At 48.0% G+C, this 23,467-nt stretch overlaps 1 protein-coding gene across 1 annotated transcript in view; it reads left to right on the top strand.

The window, feature by feature from the left end:
• Window positions 1–23,467, top strand: part of LOC139259705 (ATP-dependent Clp protease ATP-binding subunit clpX-like, mitochondrial) — a 98,402-nt gene that overhangs the window by 9,411 nt on the left and 65,524 nt on the right. Inside the window, exon 4 of the mRNA XM_070875330.1 lies at window positions 6,767–6,890. Within this exon, the coding sequence (XP_070731431.1) occupies window positions 6,767–6,890 (124 nt within the window). The remainder of the gene's footprint in view (window positions 1–6,766; window positions 6,891–23,467) is intronic.

A 23,467-nucleotide genomic window follows, 5' to 3' on the forward strand; every position in this document is an offset into this window, starting at 1 on the left:
GGAGAGAAAGCAGGAAAGGTGTTCTGAGGTAAATTACCAGCCATAATCTTATTGAATGGTGGTGCAGGCTCGAAGGGCCGAATGGCCTACTGCTGCACCTATTTTCTATGTTTCTATGTTTAAAAAGACCTCCCTGCTCCTATACTCAAATCCCCTAGCTATGAAGGCCAACATACCAATTGCCTTCTTCACTGCCTGCTGTACCTGCATGCCAACCTTCAATGACTGATGTACCATGACACCCAGGTCTCGTTGCACCTCCCCTTTTCCTAATCTGCCGCCATTCAGATAATATTCTGCCTTCGTGTTTTTGCCACCAAAGTGGATAACCTCACATTTATCCACATTATAATGCATCTGCCATGCATTTGCCCACTCACCTTACCTGTCCAAGTCACCCTGCAGCCTCTAAGCATCCCCCTCACAGCTCACACTGCCACCCAGCTTAGTGCCATCTGCAAACTTGGAGATATTACACTCAATCCCTTCATCTAAATCTGATGTATATTTTAAATAGCTGGGGTCCCAGCACTGAGCCTGCGGCACCCCAGTAGCCACTGCCTGCCATTCTGAAAAGGACCCGTTTATCCCGACTCTCTGCTTCCTGTCTACCAACCAGTTCTCTATCCACGTCAGTACATTACCCCCAATACCATGTGCTTCAATTTTGTACACCAATCTCTTGTGTGGGACCTTGTCAAAAGCCTTTTGAAAGTCCAAATACACCACATCCACTGGTTCTCCTTGTCCACTCTACTAGTTACATCCTCAAAAAATTCAAGAAGATTTGTCAAACATGACTTCCCCTTCATAAATCCATGCTGACTTGGACCGATCCTGTCACTGCTTTCCAAATGCGTTGCTATTTCATCTTTAATAATTGATTCCAACATTTTCCCCACTACTGATATCAGGCTAACCGATCCATAATTACCCGTTTTCTCTCTCCCTCCTTTTTTAAAAAGTGCTGTTACATTAGCTACCCTCCAGTCCATAGGAACTGATCCAGAGTCGATAGACTGTTGGAAAATGATCACCAATGCATCCACTCTTTCTTGGGCCACTTCCTTAAGTACTCTGGGATGCAGACTATCAGGCCCTGGGGATTTCATGGCCTTCAATCCCATCAATTTCCCTAACACAATTTCCCGACTTATAAGGATTTCCTTCAGTTCCTCCATCTCACTAGACCCTCGGTCCCCTTGTATTTCCGGAAGGTTATTTGTGTCTTCGTGAAGGCAGAACCAAAGTATTTGTTCAACTGGTCTGTCATTTCTTTGTTCCCCATTATAAAGTCACCTGATTCTGACTATTTTTGTCTTCACTAATGTTTTCTCTTCACATATGTATAGAAGCTTTTGCAGTCAGCTTTTTTTTGTTCCCAGCAGCTTCCTCTCATATTCTATTTTACCCCTCCTAATTAAACCCTTTGTCCTCCTCTGCTGAATTCTAAATTTCTCCCAGTCCTCATGTTTGCTGGGTTTTTTTGTCAATTTATATGCCTCTTCCTTGGATTTAACACTATCCCTAATTTCCCATGTTAGCCATTGTTGAGCCACCTTCCCCGTTTTATTTTTACTCCAGACAGGGATGTACAATTGTTGAAGTTCATCCATGTGATCTTTAAATGTTTGCTATTGCCTATCCACCGTCAACCCTTAAGTATCATTTGCCTGTCTATTCTAGCCAATTCAAGTTTCATACCATCGAAGTTACCTTTCCTTAAGTTCAGGACCCTTGTCTCTGAATTATCTGTGTCACTTTCCATCTTAATAAAGAATTCTACCATATTATGGTCACTCTTCCCCAAGGAGTCTCGCACAACAAGATTGCTAATTAGTCCTTTCTCATTACACATCACCCAGTCTAGGATGGCCAGCCCTCCAGTTGGTTCCTCAATATATTGGTCTAGAAAACCATCCCTAATATACTCCAGGCAATCCTCCTCCACCGTACTGCTACCAGTTTGGTTAGCCCAATCAATATGTAGATTAAAGTTGCCCATTATAAGTGCTGTACCTTTATTGCAAGCATCCCTAATTAAAGATATTTGCAGCACAATTCAGAGACTTTTTCGTACTTGGCATTAGCCACAAAACCATTCTTCGCAAACCTGTAGAGACCCCAACCTTGAATAAGGCCGTAGCGATAGTCCAGGCGTTTATTGCCACCAGTGACAATACTAAGCAAATCTCTCAGCACACAAGTGCTGCTAAAAGTACTGTGAACAAAGTGATGTTGTTTTCGAATCGCAATATACAGGGCAGGTCACACATGCCTGCAGCTGCATGTCTGCAGATGTCTGAGTCCACCATCAAGGGTGATGAATGCAAGGACATTAACACCTTGTTGGCGCTGTGGGGGTGAACATCGTTTCCATTCAAAGGGTATGTTTGCAAGGGTTGTAGAACATTGGGACATCTCCAGCGTATGTGCAGGCGAGCTGTTAATCCTGTTAAACCTGCAAACCACCATGCTGCAGAGGAGGACAGATCCACGGAGGATCATGACAAACCAGAACCTCAGACAGCATAAAAACAACAAAGCTACAGGTGTGGACGGAATCCCTGCTGAGGCATTGAAGTATGACGGAGAGGCACTGCTGGCGCGAATACACAACCTCATCTCTCATCTGCAGGGAGGAGAGCAAGCTGGGGATCTCAGAGATGCAGTAATTGTGAAATCATGACCATCTTTAAAAAAGGGAACAACTCTGACTGCGGCAACTACTGAGGAATCTCCCTGCTATCAGCCACTGGGAAAGTTGTCGCTAGAGTCCTCCTCAACCAACTTCTTCCTGTGGCCGAGGAGCTCCACCCGGAGTCACAGTGCGGATTTCATCCCCTACGGGGCAGAACGGACATGATATTTGCAGCGTGACAGCTGCAGGAAAATTGCAGGGAACAGCGCCGGCCCTTTTACATGGCCTTCTTTGAGCTTACAAAGGCCTTTGACACTGTCAACCGCGAGGAGCTATGGATCGTCCTCCTCCATTTCGGATGCCCCTAAAAAGTTCATCACCATCCTCCGCCTGCTCCACGACGACATGCAGGATGTGCTCCTTACCAACGGATCCATCACAGACCCAATCCACGTCCGGACCGGGATCAAACAGGGCTGCGTCATCGCTCCAACCCTCTTCTCAATCTTTCTCGCTGCCATGCTCCACCTCACAGTTAACAAGCTCCCCGCTGGAGTGGAACTAAACTACATAACCAGTGGGAACCTGTTTAACCTGCACCGTCTCCAGGCCAGATCCAAGACCACCCCAACCTCTGTCGTCGAGCTACAGTACGCGGACGACGTTTGCGTCTGCGCACATACAGAGGCTGCACTCCAGGACATAGTCGACATATTTCCTGAGGCGTACGAAAGCATGGGCCTTACGCTAAACATCCGTAAGACAAAGGTCCTCCACCAGCCTGCCCTCACTGCACAGCACTGCGCCCCAGTCATCAAGATCCACGGCTTGGCCCTGGACAACGTGGACCATTTCCCATATCTCAGGAGCCTCCTATCAACAAGAGCAGGCATCGACGACGAGATCCAACACCGCCTCCAGTGTGCGCCAGTGCAGCATTCGGCCGCCTGAGGAAAAGACTGTTCGAAGACCAGACCCTCAAAACTGTCACCAAGCTCATGGTCTACAGGGCTGTAGTAATACTTGCCCTCCTGTATGGCTCAGAGACATGGACCAGGTACAGGAGACACCTCAAGTTGCTGGAGAAATATCACCAACGATGTCTCCGCAAGATCCTCCAAATCCCCTGGGAGGACAACATCAATGTACCAACATCAATGTCCTCATTCAGGCTAACATCCCCAGCATTGAAGCACTGACCACATTCGATCAGCTTCGTTGGGCAGGCCACATAGTCCGTATGCCAGACACGAGACTCCAAAAGCAAGTGCTCTACTCGGAGCTCCTTCACGGCAAGCGAGCCAAAAGTGGGCAGCAGAACGCTACAAAGACACCCTCAAAGCCTCCCTGATAAAGTGCAACATCCCCACTGACACCTGGAGTCCCTGGCCCAAGACCGCCCTAAGTGGAGGAAATGCACCCGAGAGGGCGCTGAGCACCTCGAGTCTCAACGCCGAGAGCATGCAGAAATCAAGCGCAGGCAGCGGAAAGAGCGTGTGGCAAACCTGTCCCACCCACCCCGTTCCGTCAACGACTATCTATCCCACCTGTGATAGAGTCTGTGGCTCTCGTATTGGACTGTTCAGCCACCAAAGAACTCACTTCAGGAGTGGAAGCAAGTCTTCCTCGATTCTGAGGGACTGCCTATGATGATGATGATGATGGAGAGAGGAAAGGAAGAGGGGAGTTTGTTTGCAATGAGTGTGCCGTTGTGATTGTGTGTTGAAGAATTTTTTATTTATTTGTTCCTGGGACCAGCATTTATTTCCCATCCCAAATTGCCCTTGAGAAGGTGGTCGTCAACCTCCTTCTTGAACCGCTGCAGTCCATGTGGTGAAAGTACTCCCATAGTGCTGTTAGGGAAGTTTAAAGATTTGACCCAGCAACGATGAAGGAATGGCGATATATTTCCAAGTCAGGAAGGTGTGTAACTTGGAGCAGAACTTGCAGGTGATGGTGCTCCCATGTGACTGCTGCCCTTGTCTTTCTCGGTGCTTTAGGTTGTGGGTTGCTGTAGTGCATCTTCTAGATGGTACACACTGCAGCCACGGTGTGCCGGTGGTGGAGGGAGTGAATGTTTGAAGTGGTGGATGGGGTGTCAATCCAGCAGGTTGCTTTGTTCTGGATGGTGTCGAGCTTCTTGAGTGTTGTTGAAGCTGCATTCATCTCGGCAAGTGGAGAGTATTCCATTACACTCCTGACTTGTGCCTTGTAGATGGTAGAAAAGTTTTGGGGAGTCAGGAGGTGAGACACTCACTGCAGAATAACCAACCTCTGACCTGCTCTTGTAGCTGCAGTATTTATGTGGCTGGTCCAGTTAAGTTTCAGGTCAGTTGTGACCCCCAGACTGTTGATGGTGGGGGATTCGGTGATGGTAATGCCGCTGAATGTCAAGGGGTAGTGGTTAGACTCTCGCTTGTTGGAGATAGTCATTGAGTGGCACTTGTGTGGTGCAAATGTTACTTACCATTTATCAGCCCAAGCCTGAATGTCTTTCAGGCCTTGTTACATGTGGGCATGGACTGCTTCATGATCTGAGGAGTTGCGAAAGGAACTGAACACGATGCAATCATCAGCGAACATCCCCACCTCTGTCCTTATAATGGAGGGAAGGTCATCAATGATGCAGCTGAAGATGGTTGGGCCTAGGACACTGCCCTGAGGAACTCATGCAATGATGTCCTGCAGCTGAGATGATTGACCTCCAACAGCCACAACCATTGTCCTTTGTGCTAGGTATGACACCAGCCAGTGGAGACGTTTCCTCCTGATTCCCATTGACTTTATTTTTTCTAGGGCTCCTTGATGCTGCTTTAATGCCAAGGGCAGTCACTCTCACCTCACCTTTGGAATTCGGCTCTTTTGTCCATGTTTGGATCAAGGCTGTAATGAGGTCTGAAGCCGAATGGTCCTGGTGGAACATAAATCTGGGCATCGGTGAGCAGGTTATTGGTGAGTAAGTGCCGCTTGATAGCACTGTTGACGACACTTTCCATAATTTTGCTGATGATTGAGAGTAAACTGATGGTGCGGTGATTGGCCGAATTGGATTTATCCTGCTTTTTGTGGACAGTACATGCTTGGGCAATTTTCCACGTTGTTGGGTAGATGTCTGTGTTGTAGCTGTACTGGAACAGCTTGGCTAGAAGCGCGGCTAGTTCTGGAGAACAAGTCTTCAACACGACAGTCGGGATGTTGTCAGAGCTTATAGCCTTTGCTGTATCCAGTGCGCTCAGTCATTTCTTGATATCACGTGGAGTGAATCGAATTGGCTGAAGACTGGCTTCTGTGATGGTGGTGATCTCAGGAGGAGGCCGATATGGATCATCCACTCGGCACTTCTGGCTGAAGATGATTGCAAATGACTTGTCTTTTCCGCTCATGTGCTGGACTCCGGCGTCATTGAGGATATTCATGGAGCTTCCTCCTCCCATTAGTTGTTTAATTGTCCACCACATTCATGACTGGATGTGGCAGAACTGCAGAGCTTTGATCTGATCTGTTGATTGTGGGATTGCTTAGCTCTGTCTATAGCATGCTCCGTCCACTGTTTTGCATGCCTATAGTCCTGTGTTGTAGCTTCCCCAGGTTGGCACCTCATTTTTAGCTACGCCATGTGATGGTAGGGAGGGAATTGGTGAGACTGATGGGTGAAGGGGAGGTGAAAGCAGTGTTGTCCGGTGCTGTCAGGAAAGCTGGAAACTTAAAGAGCTGTATTCACCCTTGATGCTCTTATGACATCGTACAATCTTTTTGTATCTGGGAGTAATGCTGGTGGCACTGACCCTGTCAGCTACCTCTATCCTGGCCCTTCTACTCAACTGTTTTGTCACAATATTTGGAAGCTTTCTTCCAGCAAAAATGAAAGCGGAGATTGCAACCTACCTTTAAGAGGCGCATTCCCATTTTAAATAGGCTTCGGAAGTCGTGTCAGAAATTGTGTACGTCATGTGGGGGGGTTGCCTGATTCCCAACCCGATCAGGAGGGAAGCCCATCAGTAAAATGGAAAGGAGATCCAGGAGTTAATATTACCCGGGCCTCCCGCCTACCTTTCCCCATGTCCATCCGATTTGTGTCCTGAGTTAAAATTCGGGTTAATTTGTGTTTTCAATATATTTTAACAGGATAATCATAAAAACGGAATGAAGATAACATATCAACAGTCAAAAAAATCCTTTGGGGAAAATCAAGATCAGTTATGCTGTTCAAAGTGTGGAAGTCAAAGCATACACCTGGAGACAATTACATGTAAGCCGAGGTTTAGTAGTTTGTATTGGTAGACCTGCTGTAATATCAGTACAGCAGCTATGAGTCTTCACCACATATTACTCCAAATATTGTGTAGGGTCTTGTAAAAATAAGGGTAATTTTACAGGCCTAAAACGAGTGTCTAATGGTCCAATATGGCGGCCGGTGTGCGCATGATCATTCGACGCTGGACGTGCACCAGACACCATATAGGTTAGCACTGCTCAGCAGGCATACATGGTGAATGCCAGACCCTGGCGTTAAGCCCAGTACATAGGCAAATTGGGGGCACAATACGTGTTTCAGGCTCCTTTGAGAAATTGGTTTGCGAATGACCGCAGCATGCACTCTATTAATGAGGCTGGTGGACCAATTTAACGTGGTCCTGCTGCTGGCTTCATTAGGCATGTGCAAAATTTTGTGCATCAGGATCACGCCTCAATTTGGGCATGATCCAATTTCTAGATCAATTACTTTCTTGGCGAAATTAATCTAATTTGAATTTCACTTTTTCAGTAATGATTAGTTAGAAGTATTGTACACAGCTGTAAATTGACTATATTAGTTGCAGCTTTTTCATAGAATCATAGATTCTATGGGCTAGACTTTCCATTTTGCTGGCCATCGGCCAAAAAACGGGCGATGTTCCAGCGATGTACGACGTCTCAGCCTTACTGATCGCTGGAACATCGCCCATTTTTTTTGAGCAATTTTCCACTCGGCGATAGGCCAGCGATGTGAAATGGGCGATCCGAAATGTCGGCGCTGTAATGTTTGCCCACCAAACAGCCAGCGATGTGAAAGGCAAAAGCTCCCCTAACAACGGGCTTCTGCGCATGTGTGGGAGGTCAGGGGTCATCCACACATGTGCAGAAGACACAGGGAGGGGCAGAGAGAGAGAGAGAGAGGATAGAGAGAGGAGGAAGGCAAAGACAAAGAGGAGAGAGGAGAGTTCATTGTTCATTGTATTTTAAATTGTTTAAAATGTTTGTTCATTGTTGCGGGGGAATGGGTGGGTGGGGAGAGGGGTGTTTGAAAATAATTCTGGTTGCAATAAATTTTGTTAATGATTTGAACAATTGTTGTGCATTCTCTAATAAGGTTAATTAACTGAGGCATTTTGACTAATTTAACATCTTTATTCTCTTGCAATAACATTACTTAAGTTAAGCATTAATGCAAATGCTGCACTACAAAGGCCAGGCCAGTGCAGGCAAGGCAAAACGTAACTCAACATAACTCAATGCAAATGCAACTTTTGTATAAACGTAAATCTAAATGTAAATGTGATGATCCCCAATGTAAGTTCATGTAAAGCTGTTCCTTTATCAGCTGCTGGCGCAACAGCTTTGTGGCTGCGTAACTCCCACGGGGTACCGGTCTTCTGGAAGGGGGGTTGGTAGGACCATGGCTACATCACCAGGCTGGTCCTCGCCGAGGTCCTCACCAGCCTCCTCTTTCTCCTGCTCCTCCTTCTCCTCTTGCTTCTCACCGGTTGGCTCTTCCGTCTCCCCTCCTTCTGGAAGTGGACCTGTAGCCCCATCAGGCATTTGCTGTGCTCTCCTTATTGCTTGGTTATGTAGCATGCAACACACCCAATAAACTTAGCAACCTGGTCAGGGTGGTACTGTAGGCTGCTACCAGAGTGGTCCAAGCATCTGAAGCGTTGTTTTAGGACTCCAGTTGTCTTCTCGATAATGTTCCATGTCGCAATGTGGCTTTCGTTGTAACGTTTCTCTACTTCAGTGATGGGATTACACAGTGGGGTCATCAGCCAGCTGGCAAGGCCATATCCCTTATCCTCCAGCATCCAATCATTATCTTCTGGCTGATTGATAAACAGGTCAGGGATAGCACTCTCACATGGATGCTGGATGCTGCCAGGAAATGTAGCATTAACTGTCAGAATGAGTTGGCTGTGGTCAACAACAACTTTCTGTTACGAAACACCTCCGCATCCTGTAAAGGTGCTTTCAGGGCAATGTGCGTGCAGTCTATTGCTCCCTGCACTTTAGGGAAGTTTGCTATTCTGGAGAAACCCAAACCCAAAGCCCTCCAGGTCTGTGCCTCCCTGGTCATAGGGAAGCTTGTAAAGTTCATTCTGTGAGCGTAAAGGGCTTCAGTCATCTGCCAAATGCAGCAGTGTGTGGCGTGCTGAGAGATACGACAGATGCCGCCAGCTGAAGCCTGAAAGGATTCCGATGCGTAGAAGGCTAGTCCTGCAGTAACCTTTACCTCAACGGATAGTGCGGTTCTGATGGTGCTGGAAGGCTGCAAATCCCCCTTGATGAGCTCGCCAATCTCATTGATGAACTCCTTCTGGAAGCGCAGCCTCCTTAGAAATGTGTTTTCAGACGTTGAGGTAAGATTGCTTTTCCAAGTACCTTCGTTGGCTGTATGCTCACCTCCTCTGTCTCCTCTGTCTCTGTCTACGCATTACTCTGCTACCTCTTTGATTGATCCTTTCAGAAACCAGCGTGTGAGCAGTTACAAGTAATGGCACAGAAAACATAGGCCCCATCACTAGCAATAATTTTTTTCACTTGTTATAAATGCACTTTTCAGTTAAAAAATGCCTAATGTACTAAGCTACAATTGTACAATGAAATATAAGTATAAATCTGAGTCGCTCTATCTGTAAAATAGTCTTAAATAACTAACAAATATCTCAGCTGCAGTTTTTTTGCTGGCACCTCCCTTCCTCCAAAATTCAAAATGGCGTCCGTAGTGCCCATTTCGATGAGGAAGGCCCGGGAAAAGCAATTATTATCCAGCGATGTTCTTGGCGAGCAATCAGCCCGGCGAAGTGCCGGCGATGTGCGGAAAGTTGGGATGGACGATGTGCGGGCGATCACCTCAGCGATCAGTTCAGCGATGTGAGCCGAAACTTGGAGGCTTAATTTTCCAGCAATGTTTCTGGCCTAGTTTCCATTTTTTGGTCAAAATGGGCGATAGAGGTCCATTTTGGTTGATATATGGGCGATATATGGGCGATGTGAAGTGGAAAGTCTAGCCCATAGAAATTTACAACATGGTAGGAGGTCATTTCGGCCCATTGTGTCTGCGCCGGCCAACAAAGAGCTATCCAGCCGAATCCCATTTTCCAGTTCTTGGTCCATAACCCTGTAGATTACTACACTTCAAGTGCACATCCAAATACTTTTTAAATGTAGTGAGGCTTTCTGCCTCTACCACCCTTTCAGGCAGTAAGTTCCAGACACCCACCGCCCTCTGGGTGAAAAAATATCCCCTCAAATGCCCTCTAAACCTCTTACCAATTACTTTAAGTCTATGCCCCCTGGTTGTTGAAATAGGTCCTTCCTATCCACTCTATCTCGGCACCTCATAATTTTGTACACCTCAATAAGGTCTCTCCTCAGCCCCTTCTGTTCGAAAGAAAACAAACCCAGCCTATCCAATTTTTCCTCATAGCTAAAATTCTTCAGTCCAGGCAACATCCTCATAAACCTCTTCCGTACCCTCTCTAAGTGCAATCACATCTTTCCTGTAATGTGGTGACCAGAACTGAATGCTGTACTCCATCTGTAGCCTTACCAATGTTTTCTACAGTTCAAGCATAACTCCCCTGCTCTTGTATTATATGCCTCGGCTAATAATAGCAATTAAGGCTGAGCCCATGGCCAGATCAGCTATGATCTTATTGAATGGCGGAGCAGGCACGAGGGGCCAAATGGCCTGCTTCTGCTCCTATTTCTTATGTTCTTAAGTATTCCTTCTTAGCCACATTATCTATTTGGCCTGCTAGCTTCAGGAATCTGTGGGCATGCACTCCAAGGTCCCTTTGTTCCTCTACACTTTTCAATGTCGTACCATTTAATGTATATTCCCTTTCCTTGTTAGATCTCCCCAAATGCATTACCTCACACTTCTCCGGATTGAATTCCATTTGCCACTGTTCTGCCCACCTGACCAGTTTATTGATATCATCCTGCAGTCTACAGCTTTCTTCTTCATTATCAACCACACAGCCGATTTTAGTATCATCTAAAAACTCCGTAATCATAACCCCTACATTGAAATCAAAATTATTGATATATACCACAAAAAACAAGGGACCTTGTACTGAGCCCTGCGGAACCCCACTGGAAAGAATGGATTTTCGGCTTTAGTGATTTCGGGGCGGTAATGGCGGCGGGGCGATCCTGATACCGCCTGAAAAAAGTTTGTGCCCTCGTCAGCAAAATTCGGCAAAAAATGAGGTTCCATAATCGGGGGCGCAAAATCAGGCATTACACAAGGAAGCTTTTGTGCCCCAGCCGAAAATCGCGGCATTAAAAAGGTTTTGTTGCTTTAAGGAACTTCATTGTTGTTCAGTGCCCTGCAACGTTACTATAATAAAAACAGAATGCTGGAAATCTCAGCGGGTCAGGCAGCATCTGTGAAGAGAAAAACAGAGTTAACGTTTCGGGTCTGAACTCTGACGAAGGGTCATCGACCCGAAACGTTAACTCTATTTTTCTCTCCACAGATGCTATCTGACCCACTGAGATTTCCAACATTCTCTGTTTTTATTCCAGATTCTAGCATCCGCAGTATTTTGCCCCTGCAACATTACGTTGTGTATTTTATGGTTTTATTTTGGCGGGGGGAGTTTTTGTTACTTTGTTGCAGTAAAATTTATGATTCATCCTTTGCCATTGGTGTCTTGTGTATCATTCCAACTTTCACTGGAAATGTGCCTGTATGGGGGCACATGGCGTGCCCAGCATTAGCTCCATCCCTCAGTTTCCTCCATTTCGGAGAACCGGCCCATTATGAGCTGGCGACGTGCAACTCTTGGTCCGGCAGCATCTCCACGCTGCCTCCCTGTGGATGGTGTGACTATCTAATGGGGGCCTCGCCAGGCTCCTCTTCATCGTCCTCCTCCTCCTGATGTGGGCATGCAATCCCCACTGGCAATGCCTGAACCCTCATGGTGGCCAAGTTGTGCAACATGGAGCACACCACAATGAATTCGGATACCTGTTGAGGGGAGTACTGAAGGCTGCCTCCAGAGCAGTCCAGGCATCGGTCTGCCTGTAGGAGGTGGCATATCTCTGTCAGCATTTCCTTTTGGAAGCACAACCTTCTCACACACTGCTCATCAGAGAACCGGAGGTATGAGCATTGGCGCCTATAAGTCTGTGGGGGGTAAGCCCTCCTCCCCAGATGTCTTCGGCCTCTCCTCATCGTTGGGCTGACATGGCCAGCAGCCCTTCTTCTAGCTTGACATCGCCTGGCAATAGCAACCAGTATGATACACCGGTGAACTAGTAATGCCACCATTAAATTCTCTCACTGACCTTGTAAGGACACTGTAATGGCAGATAAAAGTACCATTTGCAAGTTGGAGCTTCACGCAGCGTGCTGTGTCCAACCATTGCAGTCAATGTGACCTGTGATGTAGGATCCTCATCCCTTCATTTAAATATGCCGTCAATACCACCTGCTGAACCCTGGGAATGCCTGGTTTTTCAGACATTTCCTGGGATGGGCGTTTAATGAGGGCGCTAGCGGAGCATTGCACGACGATTGATGTCATGATCTCAGTAAACTGGAAGACGGGACGGTAAATTTTTGCGCGGTCGCAAACCAGGAGCCGAATTTACCGGCTTGGCGGTAAAAGCTGGATGCCCAGCATTACGTCGAGAAACACCATTTACCGCCCTTCTGGGGAGCAAACTGAGGCACTAACGGGCCGAAAATCCAGCCCATAATTCCATATTTCCTTCTCTGCGTTAGTGTTAACAAATCTGTAAATACATTTACAAACAACCCATTTGCAGGTTCATTAAAATGAATATACCAGGGATAAACAGTAAAATAAATAATTAGTGATTAAAAGAGAAGCAAAGAGACAGTTACAGCAAGAAAGATACAAGTTTTACTTTCATTTTTGTCCAAGAGTAAGATCAGGGAAGATCAATTAAGAAAATAATAAAGAAAAATAACTGGTAGCCAATATAGGTCATTGAGCACAGGGGTGATGGATGAATGAGAATTGGTGCAGATTAAGGTACGGACAACAGAGTTTTGGATGAGATGGTTTATGGAGAGTGGAGAATGGGAGGTCGGCCAGGAGAGCATTGGAATTGTCAAGTCTGGAAGTGACAAAGACATGGATGAGTGTTTCAGCTGCAGAGGGGCTTAGACAGAGGCAGAGATGGGCAATGTTACAAAGTTGGAAGTAGGTGGTCTTTGTGATGGAGAGTTAATGGGAGCGGAAGCTAAATTCGGGGTCAAAAATAACTAAAGACAATGTACACAATAGCCCTGATTTTGTTGAAAAATAACAGCATCTGAGCAGTGCATGCCGTTATTAATGCACAAATTGGCCAACAACTTATGACGAGGAAGAGATACCCAATAAATTACAAATTGGCACAAGTTGCTGGCCGATTTGAGCCGCTCCATTAGCTTTGTGAATAAGGCATCGTTCTTAACCTCCCCATCATTTCCATGAAGTTGTTGCATTTGCACATAAATTGCTGATTGAACTCATCATAGAAAGTTAAATCTAGTAATTACTTGTGCAAGTACACTTTTAAGAATTTGATAATAGTTAATGACTGCCCATCACCCTCTCTTGCCCAGAAATTGAAAATTAAAACTGTGGAGTCTCAGTCCTTCAGGTTGTGAACTCTTGTTGGAGATTTTTGAAATGTTAAAATTTTAATTTAATATTTTTTTTCTTACTTTTCTTTTCTATCTCTTTTTAATCTCTTAATCTAATCTTTCTTTCCTTCTCTTTATTTCTCCTTCTGTACCTCTTTGTTTCTCTTTCTGTATCTAGTTAAGGAGATGCACTATTTGTCCCATTGTTCACCAAAGTCCCAGATGCCCTGTTTTCCTCACTCGTACTTCCAACAACTTTATGGGCAAAAATTTTAAAACCTAAACATGCACTGTTATGTCTTCAGATGCTCTGATAATGACTCCATGAGACAATGTGTTGTACTTGAACTGTAGTGATCTTAGTCCATTTAATGTAACTCCAGAGTGAGGATCACACATGGTGGCCTGCCTTTTACACTAGGCCTGGCACACCTGTACAGGTAACCTACACTAGGCCTGGCACACCTTGTAATAGTACAAGCAGTAACCATGTAGGATACATGACATCACTCTCCCCCAAGTCATTAGTGCAAATCGTCTTTGCATTGACTGTGCTCTGGGCTTAGCTCTATCTGGTTGACCCTTGGAGGGTTGTTTCCATCTTGGGTGAGTAGGTGATGTTTCGTTGGCAGTAGAGGTGCTGGTGGTTTCTGTTTGTGCGTCCATGACCACTCCATTTTCTCCGCCCCCCCACGTACAAATTATGCCATTGGCTCATTACATTCAAGTCCAAAAAAAAATTGCAATTACAGTATTACATTCATGGTATCGTGGAGAGGCAAGTACATTTGAATGGTGAGGTACATACTTGGAATATACTTGGAGTCAGTGCTGGGGTCAGCACCGGTGCGTGAGGACAAACTAGTGCCAGAACGGCTGGATAGTGTCCAGGTAGCCTGGCGGTGGCGGGTGCTCAGTGCTGGCAGTGGGAACCCGTTTGGCTCAAGTTGCCTGCTGTCAGGGCTTTTGCCATTGCTCCGAGTGTTGGGCAGGTTCACAGATGCCTGTGACCTCCCTGTCGTCTCCTTGCACCCCGGGTCACTGCTGTTCCCTCAGGAGCAGTCGTTTAGCAGTGCACAGGGAACTGCTGACTCGCTTGCCTGGGCGTTATTTGGTTTGGGATCCTGGCTGGTCCCAGTCCCATTTGGGAGAACCGTTGCGGGTGACCTTTCATTCCTGGGTATGGCCTTGGTGGCGATAGTGTCTGGGAGCTGCGCCTTAGCGTGGTTTGCTCTTTCAGACTCGTGGCGGTTAGTGCCATCGGGTACCTGAGAGGTGGAGCCGATCGGGGGCAGGGTATCGATACCGGTGTCGTTGCCCTCCTGAGATCGCTTGCTCTGCAGCTTGTATATCTTAGCTGCTTGTGGCTACACTCCGTGGTGCACCACTCTGGTCCCAGGGACGCAGGCTACAGCATTGGGTAGCTCGCTGGACCTGTGTGCTCACGATGGGTGTTTGCCCGCTGCATTGACAGTTTGCAATTGAAATCCTACATCGCACAACGTTTCATTACTCATTGTAAATAGCCTGTAGCTCCGATCGCAATCGTGTGACTTTTCTTTGCTTATTGCATGTACACAACTCTGATCATCAATTACACATTTTGCGTCTAACTCACAGTTGCTATTACATTGACTGAGAGTGTGGACCTGTCCGTTTAAGTGTGGTGAGTGCCTTTAAGAGAGCCTTGCTATCTTTACCCCAATCCTCTTCTCCGTTTGGTGCCACGTGTTGCTCCATCAGCGCTGCACCTCGTGGTCTGGCCGCCGCCATCTTTTTCTTCAGCGCCTCACCTCGTGGTTTGGGCGCCATCTTTCTTCCATCCATGATGTCGACTGCTGTGATCCTCTTCTCCTGGGTTCTGCCACTGAGGCTGGGAAGTCGCCTGTGGATCCGATTTTCTTCCTCCGGAGTCCTGCCACTGGAGCCTGGGAGGTGCGTTCGGGTCGTCTCAGCTGGATCATCTCCACGCAGTTGTGCTGAGTGTTCTGTGCCTCGGGTGCTGTGCTGGTCTGCTCTCTGGTGCCGGATCCAACCTCGGGTGAGGGCTTGCTTTGCCTCTGAGCATGGGGGACGTCGATCGCTGGAGGGATGAAATCTTCCAGCTCCAATAGATCTTCTCCATCCACCTTCTTCCGAGTAGCGTTGGTCCATCACCTGCAACAATCCACAGGGGTAACTTGTGCACTGCGCCATCATGGAATACCTTTACATCTGCACTACCAACGACTGGATAAGTTCATTGGTGTAGGTGCGCAGCTTTGCCTGAACCGGGACCAACGTGGATCGTTCAGCCTGATTGTCCCATAGCCTCTCAAAGGCTTCTTGATTCATTACTGACTGGCTCGCCCCCGTTTCCATTTCAATGAAGATGGAACGCCATTTATCTCGACTTCCATCCTTAGCGGAGAACATTCGGTGGTGCAGGTAAACATGCTATATACCTCATCGTGGGGCTGAGCTGCCTCTCTGACTATCGCTTCATAATCCATGCTGGATTCATGGCCATCTGCAGACTCTTCATCAACACAGTGAGTCATATGTCTCTTACACATTCGCTGGAGGTGGCCTTTTGTGCTGCAGCTTTTACATACAAAGTCCTTAAAACGGCACTGGTGAGCCCTGTGATTCCCTCCGTAATGCCAGTATGGTGTTCCTCGATGAGCCCTCTTGGCAGACTCTGAGTTAAGGGACCCGGGGCCCGTTCTCTCTCCCCTGAGAAGATTCACATTCTACAGTCCAGCCTCTAACAGGCGCCATTCTGTGTACAGTACTTGCCGGGTTTGAGTCCTGAGGATGAGTCATCCGCCTAGAGCCGCAGGTCGAGGTCATGAATGCTTGGCTCATGGAGATGGCCTTCTGCAATGTGATTGTGGTATCAGCAGATAGTAGCTTATGAAGAAGGCCCTCATGGCCGATTCCGATGACAAAAATATCCCGCAGCGCTTCAGTGAGGTGGTTGCCGAAATCACACGGTGCCGCCAGCCTCCTGAGGTCTGCAGCATATTGTGCGATTTCCTGGCCTTCAGGCCGACGGTGTGTATAAAACCGGTGTCTGGCTGTGAGGATGCTCTCTTTGGGCTTGAGTTGTTCTTGGATCAGCATTACAAGCTCCTCGTACGTCTTGGTCGTTGTCTTCGCTGGTGCCAGCAAGTCCCTGACAAGACCATAGACTGTGTGTCCACAACTGGTTAGCAGGATAGCTCTGCACTTATCAGACAGTGTGGCCGGATTGTCGCCTGCCAGGTCGTTTGCCATGAAGAAATGCCTCTCCACAAAGGCGCCCCGATCATCACCATCGGCGAACTGCTGCAATGTACCAAAGTTAGCCATTTTCGCGTGAAGGTCCGTAATCTCACCGCCAATTGTTATGTCTTCAGATGCTCTGATAATGACTCCATGAGACAATGTGCTGTACTTGAACTGTAGTGACAGTTCATTTAATGTAACTCCAGAGTGAGGATCACACATGGTGGCCTGACTTTTATACTAGGCCTGGCACACCTGTACAGGTAACCTACAAGTCACCCACTGCAGTGCCCTCTGGTGGCACACCTTGTGATAGTACAAACAGTAACCATGTAGGATACATGACACGCACGAATAAGCATGTCGCAAAATTCCCAGTCCAGCAAACTCTGGGCCAATAAAATAATAAACTTGAAACTAAAACACTCTGAAAATGTCTCCAAACCTCAGCCCCACTGTACTCAGAAGCCTCCTTGAGAGCTGCCATTCCAGCCCACAAAGTCCTCCAACCAAGCCATGAAAAGTCAAACAAAAATTCAGCCCGATCAGTGGTCTAAGATTCCAGTTTCCCTGTGTGCCTCTAACTAAAAGCCATTCCTCCCCAGATTCCAACTGCTCCCAAATACCAGCCATCCTCGTGGAACTCTCCATTGTTCTGACTCGGGCCTCTCGTGCATCCCCCCTCCCTTTGTTCCTCCAAAGGGGGAAGGGGCACTTGTACAAGATAGGGGGTATGGTAGCACAGTGGTTATGTTACTGGATTAGTAATCCAGAGCCTTGAGTTCAAAATCCCACCACGGCAACTCGGGAATTTAAACTACGTTTTTTAAATAAATCTGAAATTTGGTAGCATCGCATTTGGGGCGCTAAGTTTTAAAAGATTGACGATTTAGCACCCGTGAGATGGCCTGCAAAATGGTGGGAAATCTGGCACTTTACCCTGAGAAATGAAGCAAGGTGGTATCGGAAGCGCTAATAGCCTCAGTGTGGTGCTGCAGGGGCACTATTACTGGGGCTGCACCCAATTTCACCTGACTTTCATTCATTGATAATGAAGCTGCTGTTCATACAGTTCTTCGAGGGGATTTTGTTTCAGGCAGCATTAGTCAATCTCATCATTTGTTCACTTGACTGAGCTGCAAGGAAAGTGTGCGATGGCTGTTTCAAAGCATTCTGCTAGGAGCATTCGGTTCAGCAACCTGGCATTGGAGACATTGGTGGGGGCAATCGAGGGAAGAAAGGAGGTACTGTTCCCTCCTTCTGGGAGAAGGCCTATTTCGCAGTTTTTTGGGTCATGTGTGCAGAGGTGGCTGTGGAGATGTCAGGCAGCATGGTGGTAGACAGCCAATATCGCAGGAAATTCAGCGACTTCACTCGGGTGGTCAAAGTGAGAACATCTTTCGACAACTCTTAGATACCAGCCTCTGAGCCTCTACGTGTGCAGACTCTGCAAACCAGCACTTAACCCAGCAGGCACCTGTGCTAACTCACTCTTACAGCCTCATTTCACGCCTTGCCTGCATTCACAGCAATGTGGTTGACACTGAACTGTCCTTTGAAATAGCCCAGTAAGCCACGCAGTTTTATCAAAGCACTATGAAAAACAATAATAAGAATAAAACCAGATGGACCACCCGACATCGACCTAGGCACTGGGTTCAGACATGACAAAGGCATATATTCAAAAAGGAGTTAGATGTAGTCCTTACTACTAGGGGGATCAAGGGGTATGGCGAGAAAGCAGGAATGGGGTACTGAAGTTGCATGTTCAGCCTTGAGCTCATTGAATGGCGGTGTCGGCTCGAAGGGCCGAATGGCCTACTCCTGCACCTATTTTCTTTGTTTCTATATTTCTATACCCTGTCCAGTCGACCATGCAAAGTCCTTCTCACAAACAGCTGGGGACTTGTGCCAAAATTGGAAGAATTGTGCCACAGACTAGTCAAGCAACAGCGTGACATATTCATACTCACCTTTCAGCCAACATCCAGGACTCTTCCATCGCCATCCCTAGGTATGTGGTGACACAGTGGTTTACAGTCGAGAGGGAGTGGCCCTGGGAGTCCATCATCATCATCCTAGGCTGTCCCTCGGAATAGAGGAAGACTTGCTTCCACTCTTGAAGTGAGTTCTTTGGTGGCTGAACAGTCCAATACGAGAGCCACAGACTCTGTCACAGGTGGGACAGATCGTCATTGAGGGAAGGGGTGGGTGGGACTGGTTTGCCGCACGCTCTTTCCGCTGTCTGAGCTTGATTTCTGCATGCTCTCAGCGTTGACACTCGAGGTGCTCAGCACCTTCTCGGATGCATTTCCTCCACTTAGGGCGGACTTGGGCCAGGGAGTCCCAGGTGTCAGTGGGGATGTTGCACTTTATCAGAGAGGCTTTGAGGGTGTCCTTGTAGCGTTTCCGCTGCCCACCTTTGGCTCATTTGCCATGAAGAAGCTCCGAGTAGAGCACTCGCTTTGGGAGTCTCGTGTCTGGCATGCGGACTATGTGTCCTGCCCAGCGGAGCTGATCGAGTGTGGTCAGTGCTTCAGTGCTGGGGATGTTAGCCTGAATGAGGACGCTGATGTTGGTGCATCTGTCCTCCCAGGGGATTTGTAGGATCTTGCAGAGACATCGTTGGTGATATTTCTCCAGCAACTTGAGATGTCTCCTGTACATGGTCCATGTCTCTGAGCCATACAGGAGGGCGGGTATTACTACAGCCCTCTAGACCATGAGCTTGGTGGCAGATTTGAGGGCCTGGTCATCAAACACTCGTTACCTCAGGTGATCGAAGGCTGCAGTGGCACACTGGAGGCGGTGTTGGATCGTGTGGTCGATGCTCTTGTTGATAGGAGGCTCCCGAGATATGGGAAGTGGTCCACGTTGTCCAGGGCCGCGCCATGGATCTTGATGACTGGGGCGCAGTGCTGTGCGGTGAGGACAGGCTGGTGGAGGACTTTTGTCTTACTGATGTTTAGTGTAAGGCCCATGCTTTCGTATGCCTCAGAGAAATATGTTGACTATGTCCTGGAGTGCAGCCTCTGTATGTGCGCAGACGCAGGCGTTGTCCGCGTACTGTAGCTCACCGACAAAGGTTGGGGTGGTCTTGGATCTGGCCTGGAGACGGCGCAGGTTGAACAGGTTCCCACTGGTTCTGTAGTTTAGTTCCAGTCCAGCGGGGTGCTTGTTGACTGTGAGGTGGAGCATGGCGGCGAGAAAGATTGAGAAGAGGGTTGGGGCAATGACGCTGCCCTGTTTGAACCCGGTCCAGTTGTGGATTGGGTCTGTGATGCATCCGTTGGTAAGGATCACGGCCTGCATGTCGTCGTGGAGCAGGCGGAGGATGGTGACGAACTTTTGCGAGCATCCGAAACGGAGGGGGACGCTCCATAAACCCTCGCGGTTGACAGTGTCAAAGGCCTTTGTAAGGTTGAAGAAGGCCATGTATAAGGGCTGGTGCTGCTCCCTGCATTTTTCCTGCAGCTGTCGCGCTGCAAAAATCATGTCTGTTGTGCCCCGTAGGGGACGAAATCCGCACTGCGACTCTGGGAGGAGCTCCTCGGCCAAGGGAAGAAGACGGTTGAGGAGGACTCTAGCGACGGCTTTCCCAGTGGCTGATAGCTGGGAGATTCCTCTGTAGTTGCTGCAGTCGGATTTGTCCCCTTTTTAAAAAATGGTCATGATCACTGCATCTCTGAGATCCCCGGGCATGCTCTCCTCGCTCCAGATGAGGGAGATGAGATCGTGTATTCGAGCCAGCAGTGCTTCTCCGCCATACTTCAATGCCTCAGCAGGGATTCCATCCGCAACCGTAACCTTGTTGTTTTTGAGCTGTCTTATGGCTTTTTCTACCTCGTGCAGTGTTGGGTTCTCACTGAGGTGGTGGCGGGTAGCCTGCTGCGGGATGGAGTCGAGAACACTCGAGTCAAAGGCCGAGTCTTGATTGAGGAGATCTTCAAAGTGCTCCTTCCAGCGGGCCCTGACTGCCTCGGTGTCCTTGATGAGTGTTTCCCCATTCTTGGCCAGCAGTGGGGTGGGGCCTTGGGTGTTGGGCTCGTAGGTGGTCTTGACTACGATGAAGAATCCTCGCACATCATGGTTGTCGGCCAGCTGTTGTATCTCCTGTGCTTTCTTCATCCACCACCTGTTCTTTAGGTCCCGGGTTTTTTGTTGGACCTCAGCATTGAGCCGTCTGTAATGCTGTTTTGCTACTCCCGCATTGGGTTGTTGTTTCAGGCTCAGAAATGCTCTGCGCTTGCGATCTATTAGCTCTTGGATCTCCTGATCATTCTCATCAAACCAGTCCTGGTGTTTCCTGGTTGAGTAACCGAGTGCAGGCACTGGTTATGGAGCCCTGAGGGCAGACCAAGCACTGTGGGCATTCTGCATCTTGGGGTTGTCAAGGCATGCCAGGTTAGCTGTGAGGCGCTGGCTGTATAGGGCTCTCTTAGCTGGGTTCTTTAGTGCCCCGATATTGACTTTTTTGCAGCACTGCTTAGCTGCCCCCTCCGCTTTGGGGCAATGTTGATGTCGATGATGGATCGGATTAGACGGGAGTCCGTCCAGCAGTCGTCGGCTCCCGTCATGGCGCGGGTGATGCACACATCCTTGTGATCCCTAGCTCGGACGATGACATCATCAAGCAGGTGCCAGTGCTTGGAGTGAGGGTGTTGCCACGATGCCTTTTATTTGTCTCTCTGGAGGAACAGGGTGTTGGTGATGACTAGTTCGTGCTCTAGACATTTTGTCAGGAGTAGGGTACCACTGGAGTTGGCTTTCCCTACGCCCTCTCTGCCAATCACGCCCTCCCCGCAGAGGTCTGTGTACTTGCCAACCCTGACGTTGAAGTCACTGACTCTGGACCACATGAAGTCTCATGGCATCAGGTCAAACGTGGGCAAGGAAACCCCCTGCTGATTACTACCTACAGCTGATGAATCAGTACTCCTCCATGTTGAACACCACGTGGAAGAAGCACTTAGGGTAGCAAGGACAGAATGTAATCTGGGTGAGAGACTTCAATGTCCGTCAAGAAGAGTGGCTCGGTAGCGCCACTACTGGCAGACCTGTCTGAATCCTGAAGGATATAGCTGCTGGGCCTGTGGCAGGTGGTAAGAGAACCAACATGAGGCACAAACCTACTTGATGGTGTTCTCGCCAATCTATCTGTCGTAAATCCATCTGATCATGACAGTGCTAGTAGGAGTGACCACCACACAGTCCTTATGGAGATGAAATCCTGTCTTCACACTGCGGACACCCTCCATCGTGTTGTATGACATTACCATCATGCTAAATGTAATAGATTCAGAACAGAACTAGCAGCCTAGAAGTGGGCATCAATGAGGTGCTGTGGATCATTAGCAGCAGCAGAATTGTATTCCACTACAATCTGTAACCTCAGGGCCCGGCAAATCCCTCACTTTAACATTGCCATTAAGCCATGGGACCAACCCTGGTTCAATGATGAGTGTAGACAAGCATGCCAGGAGCACCACCTGATGTACCTAAAAATGTGGTGCCAACCTGGTGAAGCTGCAACATATTCAACGGAAACAGCATTCTATAGACAGAGCTAAGTGATCTGACAACCAAAGGAATCAGATCAAAGCTCTGCAGTCCTGCCACATCCAATCGTGAATGGTGGTGGACAATTAAACAACTAACGCAAAGAGGAGGCTCCATGAATATCCCCAACCTCAATGACGGCGGAGCCCAGCACATGAGTGCAAAAAACAAGGCTGAAGCATTTGCAACCATCATCAGCCAGAAGTGCCAAGTGGATGATCCATGGGTCTCCTCCTGAGGTCCTTATTATCACAGAAGTCAGTTGTCAGCAAATTCAATTTACTCCACGTGATATCAAGAAACGGCTTAGTGCACTGGATACAGCAGATCTATGGGCCCCGACAACAACCCGGTTGTAATGCTGAAGACTTGTACTCCAGAACTAACCACTCCTCTAGCCAAGCTATTCTAGTACAGCTGCAACACTGACATCTATCCAACAAAACGGAAAATTGCCCAGGTATGTCCTGTCCATAAAAAGCAGGACAACTCCAATTTGGCCAATTACCGCTCCATCAATCTACTCTCAATCATCAGCAAAGTGATGGAAGGTGTCATCGACAATGCTATACAGCGGTACTTACTCACCAATAACCTGCTCACCGATGCTCAGTTTGGGTTCCATCAGAACCACTGGCTCCAGATCTCATTACAGCCTTTGTCCAAACATGGAAAAAAGCTGAATTCCAGAGGTGAGGTGAGGTGAGGCAGCATTTGACTGAGTGTGGCATCAAGGAGCCCTAGTAAAGTTCAAGTCAATGGGAATCAGGGTGAAAGGAAGCTGGCTGTGGTGGTTGAAGTCCAATCATTTCATCCCCAGGACATCGCTGCAGAGTTTCTCAGGGCAGAGTCCTAGGCCTAACCATCTTCATCTGCTTTATCAATGACCTTCTCTCCATCATAAAGTCAGTTCCATCCACTATTCCTCAGATAGTGAAGCAGTCCATCTCTGCATGCACCACGACCTGGACAACATTCCAGCTTGGGCTGATAAGTGGCAAGTAACATTTGCGCCACACAAATGCCAGGCAATGATCATCACCAAAAAAGGAACGTCTAAACACCTCCTCTTGAAATTCAATGGCATTACCGTTGTTGAATCCCCCACCACCAACATCCTGGGGATCACCATTGAACAGGAATTGGACCAGCCA

This window comes from Pristiophorus japonicus, chromosome 1 (assembly GCF_044704955.1).
Source record: "Pristiophorus japonicus isolate sPriJap1 chromosome 1, sPriJap1.hap1, whole genome shotgun sequence".
NCBI lineage: Eukaryota > Metazoa > Chordata > Chondrichthyes > Pristiophoridae > Pristiophorus > Pristiophorus japonicus.